Here is a 16,221-nt window from a genome sequence, read left to right as displayed (position 1 = left end):
TGGAGAAAACTTGTCTTTTAAAGAGCTCATGTGGTTTGTCAGGTCTATATAATCACCCTATTTTTTTTTTTTTGGTACGGGGATCAAACTCAGGACCCTGTGCTTACAAGGCTGGCATGGTGCCACTGAACTAAATTCCTGGCAATAATCTCCCTATTTTAAGGCCAACAAATTTGGGACCTAAACTACATGTAGCAGTGAGTGAATAACCAAGAGAGACATGCACACGAGCGGCTGGGACTCTTTGGAGTTGCCTTGGAATTCCACTTGCCACACTGGGGTTGAATGAGCCACAGAGGGCAGGTTATGGAGGGAGTGATGATGCTGTTGCCGACCTTTGAAGCCTCGGGTAACTTTGAGGCCTCTAGACTAGAAGAAGTTGCAAACATAGATACCTTCAAGGGCTAAACAGGTCATGTGGCTCAACCATGGCAAGGATATTCTTAGTGACAATGTCTGTTTGCATTTTGGGGGGTTATTTCTTTACTCAATATTGGAAATGTTATCTCAACTCAAAGTTAAAATGCCCAGTCTAATGTAATAATCATGTAAACTATAATGCAAAACTTGATGGGATTGGGAACTCTCCCTTTACCAGCTGCTATGGTTTTAACATGGTTTGTGTCCCCCAGAGACACAAACTCCATTGTGACTGAAAGCTTAGTGTGCAGGGTGGTGCTGTTCAAACATTCTGGAACCTCTGGGAAGTGGGGTCTTAGGTCTATGGAGGTGTGAATTAGTTCCCCTGTGACCCCAGTGGTGGTGCTTATGACAGTGTTGTTATAAAAAGATCTAGCCTGGCCCTACCCATTTTCCTTCCCTTCTGGTGTTTCCACCACTGGCATTCTCCGCTATGCCATCTGAGCCAATGCCAGGACTGTGTCCCTGAATTTCTAAAACATGTGAGAAAAGTAAATCTCTTGTAGCCTGTGTTAGGTATTTAATTACAGTGATGAAAAGCCACTTAATACAACAGCCCTTTATGGAGGAGGGAGTAGCAATTCTGACACTTTGCTCTTTCTACACCTCGGATTCTATTTCTAGCAAACAATCTTGTTGAAGACCAGGGAGGGAATGCAACAAAGAGGATTTGGAAAGTTTTGTGAGTATTGCACTCCCTGAATATGGCACATATTTCCATCTTTCCATCCAACTTGTACTCCTGGGATTTCTGGGGATTCTTTGGAGAATCCAACAGTATCATACACCTGGACCCAGCCATCTCCAGAGATCTGCAGTTTCAGATCTCTTAACACAGGTGAAGTAATGGCTCCTGACTCATGGCCATAAGTTCCTACTTCAACTCCTTTGAATCTGGCAGGCCTCCTTCAGCAGCATGAAGCTATGGGACTAGAGATTTGTTGGTGAAGTCAAACATATTTTCATACATTTACGATGCTTGCTTATACAGTTTGACTAATCTCTGTTGTATTGCTCATCTTTTAAAACTGATTTGTAGGTGTTCTTCCTATTTTCTAGATTCTAATATTTTGTCAGTTATGTGACTTTTGCCTTAATTTGCATATGGAATCTTTTAATCATATCTGTTTTAAATTTTAATGTAGTTAAATTTATCAATTTCATTCCCTCCTTTCCCTTCTTTTTAAATTTAGTAATATTTATTAGTATTTAAAAAATCATATTTGAAATGACAATGTTAATCAAAATCTTTTCCTAATTCTTATAGACCTGACTACTATAAATACTTGAATGGATTGGCCTCGTGCTTTAAACAAAGAAGGGAAATAGTTTTACAGCCAAATCTGATGTGTCTCTATGTTTAAAGTCATTCCTAGTATTTATCCAGATTCACAAAATGTTTACTAGGTAGAAGAAAATGGCAAAATTGCAGGGTTTTTATAGAATGAAACACTCTCCAGCAATGAAGAAAGAAAAACTCTGAGGAGAAGGAACTGACACTTGTTTTGCCTCTATATTTTAATTCCTATGATTTTGCAAAGCAAGTATTGTTACCCTCAGTTTGCAGGTGAGTGCACTGTACCTCAAAAAGACTGAATGACTCAGCCAAAGGATGCAACTTGATTTAAAGCTGAGATTTGAACCCAAAGCCTTTGGATTCCAAGCCTCAATATTAAACACTACATCTCTTTAATGACCTAATTTATATGTATCAAGTATTTGCCACTGAAAAAATAAATGGACTGAAAGCCAATGTGCATTTATGCACAGCATCATGCAAGGTCAGGCATATGTATAAGTGTGCCCATCTGAATGCTGGGTACATAGCCATTATAGTTTTTGTTTTTATTCTAGGCTACAAGAACATTAATAACAAGCAAATACTTTTCCATCTCTGTATTAAGTCTTAACTTTTAAACACCTGAAATACCTTTGGCAATGACATTTTGTGTAGGTTTTAAAAAATATTAGACCAAACTTTTTGTGCAGTTTGATTGAGAAGTGTCAAGAGAGACTAAAAAAAGGTACAGGGAAATATCATTCCCGAGATGCCAATACTCCCACCAGAAATGTCTGCAATCACTTTCAGCTTCCATCCTGACAATTCAAATTTAAACTATGTTCTTCCTTCCTGCTATATTTAGAAAAAGAGGCTACAGAACATGTTTAATATAGTTATTAGGGCTTAAGTTTTTTTATAACTCTGAATTAGCTCATGGATAGTTTAAAATGGTGTTGAAAAAATTCAATAATGTTGGAATGCATGAGTTCATTAAAAAGGTGTGTGCTATGGTCGGAATTTTGGTGCCCACCCAAAATTGATGTTGAAATCTTCATGCCCAAAGTGATGGAATAGACAAGTGGAGCCACTGGGAAGTAATTACGTTATGGCAGAAGAGTCCCATGAATGGGATTAACACCCTTATAGAAGAGGCCTTAGAGATATCCTCACCCCTCCTAGGATAGGAGGACAGAGCAAGGGAGCCATCTATGAGCCAAAACCAGATCCTTACCAGATGTCAAATCTGCGTTGGTTGATTTGATGGACTTCCCAACCTGCAGAACTTTGAGAAATAAATTTACACTGTTTAAAAGCCACTCAGTTAATAATGTTTGTTATAGCCGTCTAAATGAACTAGTGCCATGTGATAGACTGAAAGTGGTTCTACTAGGTTTTTAGAGTACCTTAAAAAACAGGTGTTTTGAACTCATGATTAGTACAGTGAAGCCAGATTATGCTGAAAAGGCTGCTCTTCCATGTACTGCATGACACTGAAGAAGTGGATTCCTGAGAACAGTTGGTTAGAAATTGCACCTAAGGAGACTGATGCCTGTGAGTGCAATGTGAACAGCTATCTCATCTCTGAGAGTGCAGTGTGAACAACCCACCTCTGCTGCATTAAGAACTATTGCCTGATTAGCCTCTCCAGGAATGGCATTTAGATCTTGGGAAATGCATCCTGTTTAACCTTTTAATTTTTCCAGGAATGAATGTCTAAGAGTACAAGTTAGATAAAGGCAGCCTCAGGGCACCATTTTAGGTTGAAATTGGCTCCATATACACATTAGCTGGAGGGAGAGTATGGCTCTCAGGTGTTTTGAAACATTCACTGTTTGGGCTGGGGATTTAGCTCAGTGGTTCTGGCGCCTGCCTCACAAGCGCAAGGACCCAAGTTCAATCACCAGTACCAAAAAAAAAAAAAAGAAAAAAGAAAAGAGAAACATTCACTGTTTAAAGTTCATGAAAACTCTCCCACCCCTTGTTACTGGAAATTGAACCCAGGGCCTTTGTAACCAGCTAAACCCTCAGCTTTTAAAATTTTTTATCTTGAGATAAGGCCTTGCCAAAATCCCCATGTGGGACTCAAATTTAGGATTCTTCTGACTCAGCCTCCTAGTACTGGAATTACAGGCCTGTGCTACGAAGCCCAGATTTTAAGTTTTCTCTTTCCTTTTCCTCTCTCTCTCTCTCCTCTTTTTCTTAGATTTTGCATTTGTACACCTGGAATCCTCTATAGTTTTTTGATGATTTGAAGACAGATTTAAGGAGCTAAAAAGGAATCAAAAGTATAGTGTTACTTTTCTTAATGGTCAAACCAGAATAAAGAACATGGCTGGCTGGACTTCCTATGTCCCTCTATGAATATAGATGGCAGGTCCTCGAGGTACTTTTATGAGTAGACAGAGAGGCTGGAACTACAGTAGGGACACCTGGATGGCCTTGGGTAAGTGGCAGCTCAGCATGGTGAGGAACCACTCTAGGTGCTTGTACCCCACCTACCTTTATTTCCATCAATACTAAGCTCTCATCATTTACCAAACAACACACACACACACACACACACACACACACACACTTCATGCCATCAAGAACTGGAAAAAGTACCGTTTCTGGGGCCTAGAGGCATTACTGATTCTATGGAAGTTCTATTTTAAAGGAGAAATCATTTTTGGTGTAAATACTTGTGGCTCCACTGCAGAGTCTCAGCAGAAATATATCACACGGAAAATCCACAGGCTCTAAACATTCAGGGCTAAAACAACAAGTTCAAGAGTGCAACAACGGCAATGACATCAACAAAAATGAGAAATTTTTATTCTACATTATATTTATTATGGAAAGTGTGATGCAGAAAAATCATATTCTAAATTTTTTGAAGGTAAAAGTAGGTCATCAGTTCAATTTTTATATTAACATTCATTCAAAAATTGAATTTGCAATTAAGGTAGGAGTATGTTTAAATCCAAAATCTTTATCCTTATATAAATAATACCATTTCATCTTTTTGTAGAAAATGAAGTTTTATTGGTCAGTATCTGGGGAGTGGGAACTTTCTTAAACCATTTTATGATCTTGATATATAGACATCATGACAAGACATAATTTTAGGTTCTAATATTGATACATTTACAAGTACTTCCCTTTTTGAATATTACTTTTTTTTAGTGATTTAATGTGACACTACACTTTTGGTCTTTCTCAGCTGTCTATTCACACACAAATGATTCTATATTAACAATATAGAATTTGACAATTTGGGTGTCATTTAAACTAATACACATCTTCTTAAATTATGTTTCTCTTTTATGCAATAGAAAATATTGATAAATATCAAGATTTCAGTTATGCTGCTCTTATAAACAATATATTTTAAGAACTAAAAACCATTACTTTCTATAATTTTGTTATTGTCATTGATTAATCTAGGGTACAAAGATAGCACATTCATTCTCCAAAATATGGAGATGTATTCATACCTTTTACTGAGAAGTGGTTATGTTTCTATTTTTCCAAATGAGAGTCTCTATTAAAAGGGTGATTCTGGTATTTTCATTTATGTTCAAACCAATAACCAGTCAACAATACTTTTAGTGTTAAGGAGTCAGGGTCAGATTATAATGGGTTTTAGAAATTGGGTCAAAATTTTTGATCTCTAGTAGAGCATTTCCTTTGAGAAGAAATGAGAGAAATTTTAACAACATCAACTCACTGATTAGAACTGTGATAAAATGAAAAACCCTTTTTAGTATTGATACTTTCTGGCTAATAACTCTGACTTTGGTATTTAGTCCACACAAAATCATTCATAACCAATAATAGTAATTTAGACTGGATGTAGAAGATGTGGTTATTTTAGTATATGAGTCTTTCTTAAGGCACTCTCAATTGCTTAGGTTCCTATTATCCTACCAAAATCATCTGTAATTTCTCTTTTTATTTTAATTTTGATTTTTTTGTGTTGTTAAAAATTGTTTTGCTGGTCTCAAGAATTCCTGCAATTGTTTTCCACTTTGAGTGACCAAACATGCTTTTGAAATCTGGGGCTACATCTCAAAAAAAAAAAAAAGGTAGGGCTATTATTAACCTTGCAGATAAACACACTGAAAAATATCTAAATGGAGGCTCCAAAACATAACCCTGGTTTTCTCCTGTGTCATTTCTAGATAAAATATTAGGTGCTTAAAGAACAGCATTAATACTTTGAAGCTGCTCAGGTGTCAGCCTCAGTAAGAAGTGAACTAGATTTTTGGAGCCAAGGCATAAAATCTTCTACCAGGGATGAATACCAGGTAATAGGGAGCATGAGGTCTAATAATAATAGTTGTAAAACAGAAAAATCATGGAAAGATGTAGCTGTCAATGAATTATTTTAATTTATGATTTGTTCAAATATACTACCATGAATAAAATGCATCTACATGTGCATATATATGGGGATAAGCTATTTACACTTATGCTATGTGTAGATTTTTATGTGTAGAAAATGAAAACACATATTGATTAGTGCTTCTGACACTGTTAAACAACTTTCTCTTCCTGCTTTCCTATAACTGCTTTGAGGATTTAGATAATTCATACAAGGTATGTACACAGTCACACTCAGAGTATGTACATCCTAGTCACACACTGGACACAAGAGAATGTGTGAAGAATATAACTCATCCCAGTGGTCAAAGAACTGACCTTACCTGTGACTAATGGTGCGGTTAATTAGCCCTGACATATTTAGTAATATGCCAATGTACTGATTATTATATTCAGCCTTTGTGATAATTCTGTTATCTACTCTCAGAGATGAAAAAGAGACAAAACAGAAAACTACCTTCTTCTGACCTTCAAAAACGAAAAGACAAATTCCGTTACTGAATACACAAGCACACTTTTGTTGGCTTTATTCACTTTTGTACATGTGTCTACTGGATGATGGGAATTGGCCTTTAAATGGGATACAGCATGTTATATTTTTCTACACATAAAAATAGTAATTTGATTACTCACAGACTGTACACACTTACAGAATGTACTACAACCAACTACAGTATTATGCACAACATATTGCTCACACATTAGTACAGCAGAGATAAATACAGTTAGAAATTTAATAATTGCTAGTTTATGTTTTTTCTTGAATTTCAGGGCATCTTGACCTTTCTTAACCTCCGCAAGGCATCTCTAGATGCCCTTAAACTAAGAATTGGTCTCTCCTCTCCTCCAGGGGTTAAAGAGTAGGTCTATAATACTGCAATCTTCCAGTTTACCTACTTCAATTTAAGACAGGTAGACAAAAATGTACTCAAAGATGTGGTCTAAAACAAATGCTAAAGAAATCTAAACTAAAATCATTAAGGATGCTGATTAGCATAGGTAAGCCCTTTCTGCTCATCCAATATAGTTTTCTTTACACACAGCTTTTACATGTAATTAAAAGCAATGATTTGAACCAGAAATTGCTTAAGTGCTTAAAATTTTTTTCTAAAAAAAAGAATTTAATTTTTAAAATAACAAAGAGTAATTATACTAGCAGCAATGTAAAAAAAAAAAGCAAGTTATAGTTTTCTCCCCAGAGATAAATTGATGACATTTCCACATTTAAGAGATCAGGAAAGAAGTATTTCTCTTCCATTGAATTCTCCCTAACACAATTAAATCACTACTGTATCTCATAATTATCACCATACTGGTTGATGATAAGTATCTCTTCCTGAAGTGTAAAATATGTAATTCTAATTCCTACTATTTTGCGGCGAATTAATTTGGAGCTTGAACCCAGAAAGATACTTCATGAAGAATTGGTATTTAGAAATGACCATCTGGAACATCATTTTCTGTAAGGCATTATTTGAGGCCCCTTTTGATACAAGTAGTTGGTTTTCATAATTTTACACTTGGGAGCCCATTTTTTATAACTAAGTTTGGCAATCCTCTGGGCAGAGATAATTGAATTGCTTTCTAACATGCTAGTGTCCAGGAAGAGTAACTACTATAAGTTTAACCCTGTCATTCAACACAATTTCTGATGGAACATTCTTGAGTTTTAAGCCAGCAAAACTGTTAGTGGGTCCTCTTCTTTCCTGCCTGGCATGAAAGCAGAGATGTTACCTGTGTCTCCACTCATGCTCACCAGTGTTGCTTCTCTTTATGAAGCTCCTAAACAAGTTTCTTTTCCAACAAGAAAACAGAAACGATGCCTTCACATCATTATCCTAATTTATCCTCTGGGTTCTAGTCAGTCTTCACAGAGAAAACCACAGTTATATAATGTTGTGCCCTTAATAGATGCACTTGATGGTATAACGGCCTCATTTTTGGCACATTATTGCTTGACTTTAATTTCATATTCAATAGTCTTTATTCTCATGATTAATATCTGAGATATCTGGGTCTTAAAAAAACTTGTAAATAACATCTTGTTGCACCATTCTGGCCCAACAGTCATTTCTTCATGTCCCATGGTTATTTGAATATTCTTTATAATTATCATCACCTTGGTTTTTCTAACAGCCAAAAGTAATGTTTCAGGAATTTTTTTTGTTTCTATCTACACATATATACAGCTGTATTGGATTTACTTTGAGAGAGGTTATTTGGTTGTGGCAAGTGAGTCATTTAGCTGGTGAGTGTTCACAGTTAAAAGTAGCTGTAATGTCCTCTGGCAGATGCCACTGATTACTTATGAAACAGAATTTTTCCACCTCAATTCATCTTCATTTATGTCCTTGGTCCTTGCAAACCAAATTTATTTGATTTTTGTAGTCAAGGAGAATTATTTTTTTCTAAGTAGGATAAAGTTCATGGAAATGTTTCAGCATTTATGACACTATCTTTCTCCTTTGGCAAAAAATAATGTTCAAAATTGTGCAGTCATTTTTAAGCTCGTGTGTCTGCACAGATGACATTTATAATTACTCAGCCAGTTGCAGAATTTCATTAAGAAGGATATAGTTATAAGGATGGACAAGAGATTCAGCAAATCTCCTGTTATTTGCCAGACAGCAGCAGCTGACTTGCATTTGAAAAGAGACAACCAAACGGATCACATATGCAAAGGAACACTGCTCACCACAGAAAACAAAATGCTCAGATATAAATGTGAAAGGGCAAACACTGAAGCAGACATGGACAAGACTTCTGATTCACTGTGTCTACAAACCAGGGGTGGGGACGAGGTGGTCAGCTCTTAGTTCACTGTGCTCTTATCACAGAGGGAAATTCACGGGCTTCATTTTTCAAACACCACGTAGGACAAAGCAGGAGAGAGTAAACAGCCCCATCTCCATGGCAGCATTGTAGATAATTAGTAAATCAGGCAGGTAGAGGTCTATACAAGGCCGTAAGTGCCCAGTTTTCAATAAAAACACATATACATATCTGCAAACCTTATCCTAATACATTGTTTTTCTTTATACTGAATCTGAAAATGTAGGAAAGGGATATGGTGAATTATGTGGTAGTAGAAGTGGACAATTTTTTAACACTTGCAAAATATGTAGGAGGAAAAGAAGACAATAATTTGTCACATTTTGGCAGCAAAACAGTAACAGTAAATACAGCAAAGGGCAGACCATTTATGTTAACAGTATACTTGTATATAGCATCTGTAAACAAATTTTAAAATCATAATGTTTTCTATTTTTTTGGGTGGTACAAACTATTCCCAGAATTATGGAGATTCCCTAAAATGAAAAGAATAACATTAGAATAAACTAGGGATGGTAAAACCTCAATAATCTGGAATACAACCAAATGTCATTTTTATCTTCTTATTTAAGACAGAAAGTTCCTGTTACGAATTTGGTTTCAAAATCCAATCTCTGTGTTATATGCTACACATGCAAACTCAGTCCAATTTATTTCAATTGTTTAACCTATACTGGTATTTAAAATATACTTAGTATCAGATGATTCTGAAAATTAAAACATTACCAAAGACCAAAGTACACTCAATATTGCTGGACCTGTCAAGGTAGGAAAATATATTAACACACTTTATAAATATTTCACTTTGGACACAAAGAAAGAGCTTTCTGGTTAACCTTGACTTAACAAAATGTTCAGTTTAGGCTACGACCCAAAACAGAAAGGATAATCAGGATTTTACTGAATGTAAAGTAGCTGGCCTGTGGCATCAAGAGCCACTAATCCAAAAAGACATAATTAGAAAAGCATTCAAGATAAACATATGGTAGCTAGAGCTATGATATTTTTCTTGTGGTCATAAAAATAGAACAATCAATATTTAATTTAAAAAATTCTGATATTTACTTGGTAAGTGGTATAACATCTTCACATTGTAAATGTTGAGTGATTGCCCCATGAACTGAAGTTTAACTCACCACTTTTATTACTGGGTTAAGAACTATTTTTTATATCTTGATTTAATAAAATATTTCTTATATATATTTCAAAAACAAAGATACATATGTAAAAGGTATTAAAGAAAATCAAGTGACTTTCAACCCAGTATGTGTAATGCAGGTAAAGCAAGGAATAACTGAGAAAGTTCACAGGATCTGCTAGAAAAATGATTCTGTAACTTCCTCTATTGAATGAACCCAGGGGATCTCAAACGATGTGCAAACTTCTAATGCTGTGTCACAGACTGAAGTGAAGGAAAAATTTCAAATAAGTATTTATTGTCAAAGCTCTGTCTTAAATAGGTTCCTCTCTTTTTTATCCATTTGACTATTTCTAAAAGGTGTTCTATAAGATTCAATAAGCAACAAAACAAGAAAGGGTTTGATCTATTTTGTGACAATTTCTAGAGTGTTAGAGGAGTCAAGAAGTTAGTTTTAGCACCAAAGAAAACCAAACTTACTGACATCAAGCATTTTTTTCTTGAAGATTTCATTTGAGAAGTACAACTACGGTATCAAATGAATAGTTTTGATTTATTTAATGCGGTGTAAGTGCCTACAACTCTCTTGGGCCTCTGCTTCAATTAACTATTTATAAATCATGTGGTTACTCTAAACTCATGAAAATAAATATTATTGCTGGATGCTGAATTCTTTCTTTTCTGTTTTAATGCAGGAACATCCTGTTCTAACTGCCTCACAGCCGAGGATTACCTGGGGACCTGCCCATCTCAAGTGGGCCCTGTTGACGGCTGCCCCTGTGTACACAAGGTGTACCCTGTGTACACACAGCACGTGTGCCAGCCTGGGTTGGACACAGCCCAAGAGCAAGAGAGAGAGAAGACAGATTATGTCCTGGCAAAGGCATGTGAGATAAATGGGTACTTAAGGCCAAAAGTTTTAAACTAAGTCTCTAATCATTAATAGTAATTTGGTAATTTGATGGTAATTTCTACTTTAGATAGTGTTTTTAATAGAGGCCAATTAGTAAGAAACTGAAAAATGTGCCTCATTATAAAATTCATTATAAGTTCCAGATATAACAACTGTAATTACCATTCTCAGGCTGTGAGAATGCTGTCAATGCTGTCACTGTGTCTACTTATGCAGGCTGCATACACAGTTAAATTGCTTTGCAAGAAATCAAAGCTGCTTTATTAATTTGGGTTGGGGCCAGTGTAGCTTGTGATGTTAAAGTTCAGGTATGATATTTTGATATTTTTCCCTCTTTAAGTCGAAAAAAGCCAAACTAGATATTGTGAACTGACAGTGCCAATGGTACTTGAGTCTCTGAAAAAAATCATACATGGTCAGATACTCTTTGCTGGCTCAGTGGGGGAATGAATTCATAGGAGATAAATCAGCACCTCTCCAACATGTACCAGTATTTTAATCCAAGATGGAGACTAGTGCTCTCCCTACAATGACTCCAGGAAGGGAAGCCTTTCTAGTGCTTTAGTTCATGCCCTTTTCTCCAGTACCCCAACCTGCACACCATTGTTGGTCACCAAGGCCTTGGCAGGGTCTCTGGGACACCCTCCTCTTCTAGAGATGAGGGCGAGCTAAGCTCAAGCAGGTTCCTGTGTTCTCAGGGGACATGGCCCTCTCAATGCTCAAACTGTGGTTTCTTAAAGACCTCTTCTGCTGGGTTTGAAGGTGGAGGCATGATAGTATCTCTCCTAACTTCAATAAATTTTCAGAAATTACCTTTTTACTCCAGATCATAGACTTAAGCAATTAAATAATATTTGTCTCACCTAAGGAAGCCTGTGTTCCATTTGGTGTTGATTACATTCATTACTAGAAGCTACCAAGCCAAATCAAAAGAAAAACACAAATTTCATGCTGTTTACAGGAGTTCAGATTAAATATAGTGTTTCTATTACTCAGGAGGCTTGCCTTGTATTGACACAGAGAAAAGTGTTTGGTAATCTCCTATTTATTATTTCATATCAGAAAGGTAATATTCTTAGTAGAATATTACAGGATAACATAAAATTTGCTATTATTATAATTTGATGACTCTCTTCAAGAATCCAGTTTTATATAATTTCTCTGGGGGTAAGAAAATAGGAATTTAATTTGTTCAGATTCTGAACAAAAAAGTATACATATAAATCCATGTTTGATGAAGATAGTATTCATATTCAAAAGCTTAGTTAATTTTCCTAACATTACTTTCTCGTATGTGTAACAAGGTTTAAAAAAAGGGTTGTCTGAGACATTTACCAATGCTAATTCATATTTGGTATTTTATATATTTAAATGGTTTTATTTGATGATATCTGGCCTATGAATAAGTTAAATTTGTTTCAACTTTCTTACATTGTGGCTTTTATCACCTACTTAAATTTTGTGTGGTAACATTATTCTTACTGTAATAGGACTGCAAAGTGTAAGTTTTTTGCTAGTAGTGTTTTTTCACTTTTTAATATAAAGCAAGGATTTTTAATGGGAATACCATCATGTGATAAATTGAGGCAGTGATACAAAATGACACATGTACATTGGTAATGTTATTTCTATAAGCAACACCATGTATTTTTTTACAACCCACTGAGTGGTATTTTCATTTAATTAAGGTTGAAAACCTTTGGAAAAGCTTGCTTTTCTTCTCTTGCTTTCTTTGAAATTGAAATGGCATTTTTATTTATGGACTGTCAGTTAAAGGACAACAATTTTTTAAGCAAGTTGCTGTAGTTAACACTTGCTTTTTCTTGCTGGTCTCTCAGAAGAAAGCTAAGGAAGCTTTGGCACAGACAGACACACATGAATACCATGGATGTATCCTTGGACTCCCTTTCAATCTAACACAGAAGATGGGGCAGGACGGACACAGCAGTTAGGGCGTCGAAAGTTCTGCAGCATGGACTGGAAAATGCTCTGCTGCCTGCCTTTGAGCTTCTTATTTGAAGAAGTATCTGAGGAAATGGATCTCCGGGCCTGACCGCTTTGCGTTTTGACTAATTTCTCTTGTTCCTTAATTTGTCTTTGTAAATGGTTCTGGATAGCAATTCCCAGGGACTCCGGGTCCAGGGAGGCACCATACACTTCCCAGGTCATGCCCTGCTCATCCCACACCACGTCCCTGACACGCTTGGACTGTTTCAGCTTGGAGTCTGTGCCCAGCTGCTTTTTCTTCTCTCCTGGCGTGAGCCCCACCTGAGCAGCAGCTGCTGTCACATTCAGCTCCTTGAGGAACTCACTGACCCGGCTGGCCCTGCGAGGGCTGGCTTTGATAGAGCGAGAAGGGGTCCTCTTTCCAGAACCTGGGCTGGAGTCCCCCATGGAATCGGATGGCAAGCTCAGGCTCGTGGCTGTCTTGGTCTGTCTGTTGTCTTCTGAGATGCCCTCCTGGTTCTTAAGTGGGGAAGGTGTGGATCCTGTGCCTCCATTTTTTTGAGATTTAGGATGGAGCAGTAGTGTCTTGGCATCTGGGGCACTGGTGGCAACAGACTCTTGCTCTTTTACTATTTGAGAAGATTCAGACTTTCTCTCCTTTGCACCTCCTTTATTAGTGGTTTCCAAACTCCTGGACTGGTCACCTTTGCTGGTACAGGAGTCAGACTGTTTGGAATTTGAGCCTGTTTTGTGGTCATCTGCGGTTTTCACTGGAAACTCAGAGAGCTCGGTTTCAGATTTCCCCAAACCATGACTACTTTCAGCTTCATTGCCCGAGATGCTAGAAATCTGGTCAGTGGGGCTAGACTTCAGGGACCTAGAGTTAGTACCTGAAAGCAGTCTAGAGGTTGGCTCTTCCTCAGCTGGGGTCATTCCTGCTGACTTCCCATCCTCTTTACACATATCCTGGGCATGACTGCAGGCCGCTGAAGCTGCCTGAATGTGCACCTGTGGCATAGTGGCAGGGCACTGACAGGACTCCTGGGGGGCTGGCATGCTATTAGAGAGTTCAAATACATGGCTCCCATTGCCACTGCCATGGCAAATGACACGCAGTTGCTCTTGTTGTTCCAAAAGCTCAGGGGCAGGGATTTCCTTTAAGAATGCAGTGAGGATGCTGGGGCTGGTAGAGACAGATCTGCTTTCCACGCTTGCCACTGCCTGTACCTCAGCATCTTGCTGGGCTCTGCTGGAGACTTCCTTTTTCTCATTTTCAACTTGGTTAGTCATTGTGCTGGCTTCTTTGAACCTTGACACCTCATGTGCTGGCAACGGCTCCTTCTCTGGAGGACATGCTGAGCCTTTGCTAGTGAGGTGGGGTAGATGAGATGTCACAGATGTTATACCTTGGGTGTCTGAGGAAGCAGTGGCATGGAGCTGTTTGTTTTCCGCATATCCATCTTCTCCTGATGGAGGTTCATAGGACCTATTTGTGGAGTCACAGATGGCTTGCTGCTTTTCTCTTTCTTGTCCACCTGCAGGAGAGGATGGAGGACTGGACACCATGGGTGCTGTATTTGGAGTCTGTGCCATTCCCTGGATAGTTTCTTCAGAAGGAAAATCACAGAGCACTTGATCTTCAATGCTGCCACAGGTGCCCACTGCAGGACAGCTTGACCCCTCAGGTTGCTCTCCATTTGAGGTTCTCTGCAATGTCACTGAGGAATCTTCAGATACCCATGAGGCACTGGCACTGGGTTGTTCACCTCGGGTGGCCCGGTGAGTGTGCTGATTGGCTGGCATTGTCAAAGGTGTGTGTATAAGATCCTTTCTGCCTGTAGGACTCTGGGCTGGTGCTATGGGCTCACTGCTTCCTGGCAGCTGGGAACTACCAGGAGAATTGTGTGTAGGAGATGCCTTCACCTCATTGAAGACACCAGGAGAAGACATGTCTGGCTGGGTGGTCTCATGCTTGAAAGCCTGCATCAGCGCCTCAGTAGCTGTTCTGGGGCTGAGGCTGGGCTCTGCAGGGAAGCCCGCAAGGCCATTGGTGTCCTTACCCAGTTGAGCTGCTTGGTGCTGTGGTGAGGCAGCCTGCAGTTCTTGAGGCTTTTCTCTTCCAGTAGCTGCAATCAGGGAAGCTTTTGTGGATCTCAGAGGGTTAGGTACAGTCCCCATGGAATTTCTAAGAACACCAGGTGCTCTCCCTTTCGTAGTGTTTCTACTGGGAAGCTGTAAGAGCTCAGGATAAAGACACAGCCAGGGATGATTCCTCTGAAGAACTAGCCTGGGAATAAAAAAATAGTGTCGTTAATATGGTATATCACTGAACTAAAAGTATATGAAATTGCCATTTTTATTTCATCACGTAAACACATTAAACCTTTTATTTCCAATCTGTTGACAGAAAATAGATTGTGGGAAGAAAGATTTTGAAAAAAATTTAACTATACAACTATCATTTTGATATGTTAATTCTTGCTTGCATCCCACTGCTGTCTAGAAATACATTTTAATGTTAACACTTATATTTGATAAATACCTCAAAAGTCATTTGTGTAATCTGATGTACCAGAAATCAGAAAATCTTGTAAAGCTACTGTAATTAAGTCAGTAAGTACTGAAGTAGGCCTGAACAGATAGAGTATATGAAGTAGAATATTTAGAAATAGACCCTAACTGAAGAGGGATTTAATATATGACAAAAGAGATGTTTCACTTTAGTGGCCAAAGGTGAGTTATTTAACATAAGGGGCCAGTGAACAGTCCATCTGGAAGAGAAACAAACCAGACCTTTATCTTATACCAATTCCAAAAGTAAATCTTAGATGAATCAAAGGCTAAAATGTAAAATAAACAAATAAACTAAAACCCTGTAAGAAAATCTAAAACCATCAGGATAATCTAGGGGCAGGGGTGGCTGGCTTTGTCTGATGAGGGAGAAACTATATTAAAAAACATAAACTTAAATGACTGAAGTTCAAAAGTTTTGCATGGCAAAAGATACAATAAAAATAGAATAGATTTGAGAAAAATGTTTGTTGTCTTACAGGACAGGCAAAAATATCTATAACAAGGAGAACTCTTAAAAATTAAAAAAAATAAAGTAAGTTTATTGGCACAATTTAGATATACATAATGATTACATTTATCATAGGGAATTTGTACCTGTACATGATATATCTTGATTCTTATTTTTTCCTATTCCCTTCCCCTTCCTTCAACCCTTCTTCCCCTTGTTATTTACAAAAGCTGTCTCCATTTTATCACTTTTCTCATTTTCTTTCTTTTTCTCTTCCTTCTTTTCTCCCTTCCCCCTCCCCA

General features: G+C 37.6%; 1 protein-coding gene across 5 annotated transcripts in view; it reads right to left on the bottom strand.

Annotated features, from left to right (window-relative positions):
- Nucleotides 1-5,719: 5,719 nt before the first annotated feature.
- The window catches only part of Gprin3 (GPRIN family member 3), a 71,094-nt gene continuing 60,592 nt past the window's right edge, over nucleotides 5,720-16,221 (bottom strand). For all 5 annotated transcript variants that reach the window (XM_087215832.1, XM_021261077.2, XM_087215833.1 and 2 more), the window contains one exon: nucleotides 5,720-15,184. In XM_087215832.1, coding sequence (XP_087071958.1) covers nucleotides 12,859-15,075 — 2,217 coding nt within the window. In that variant the 5' untranslated portion in view covers nucleotides 15,076-15,184 and the 3' untranslated portion in view covers nucleotides 5,720-12,858. The remainder of the gene's footprint in view (nucleotides 15,185-16,221) is intronic.

Source organism: Heterocephalus glaber, unplaced genomic scaffold, assembly GCF_053883595.1.
Source record: "Heterocephalus glaber isolate CG9 unplaced genomic scaffold, H.glaber_assembly_v1.0 deba00001454, whole genome shotgun sequence".
NCBI lineage: Eukaryota > Metazoa > Chordata > Mammalia > Rodentia > Bathyergidae > Heterocephalus > Heterocephalus glaber.
Note: the sequence above shows the minus strand (reverse complement) of the source record. Positions and strands in the feature narration are given on the sequence as shown.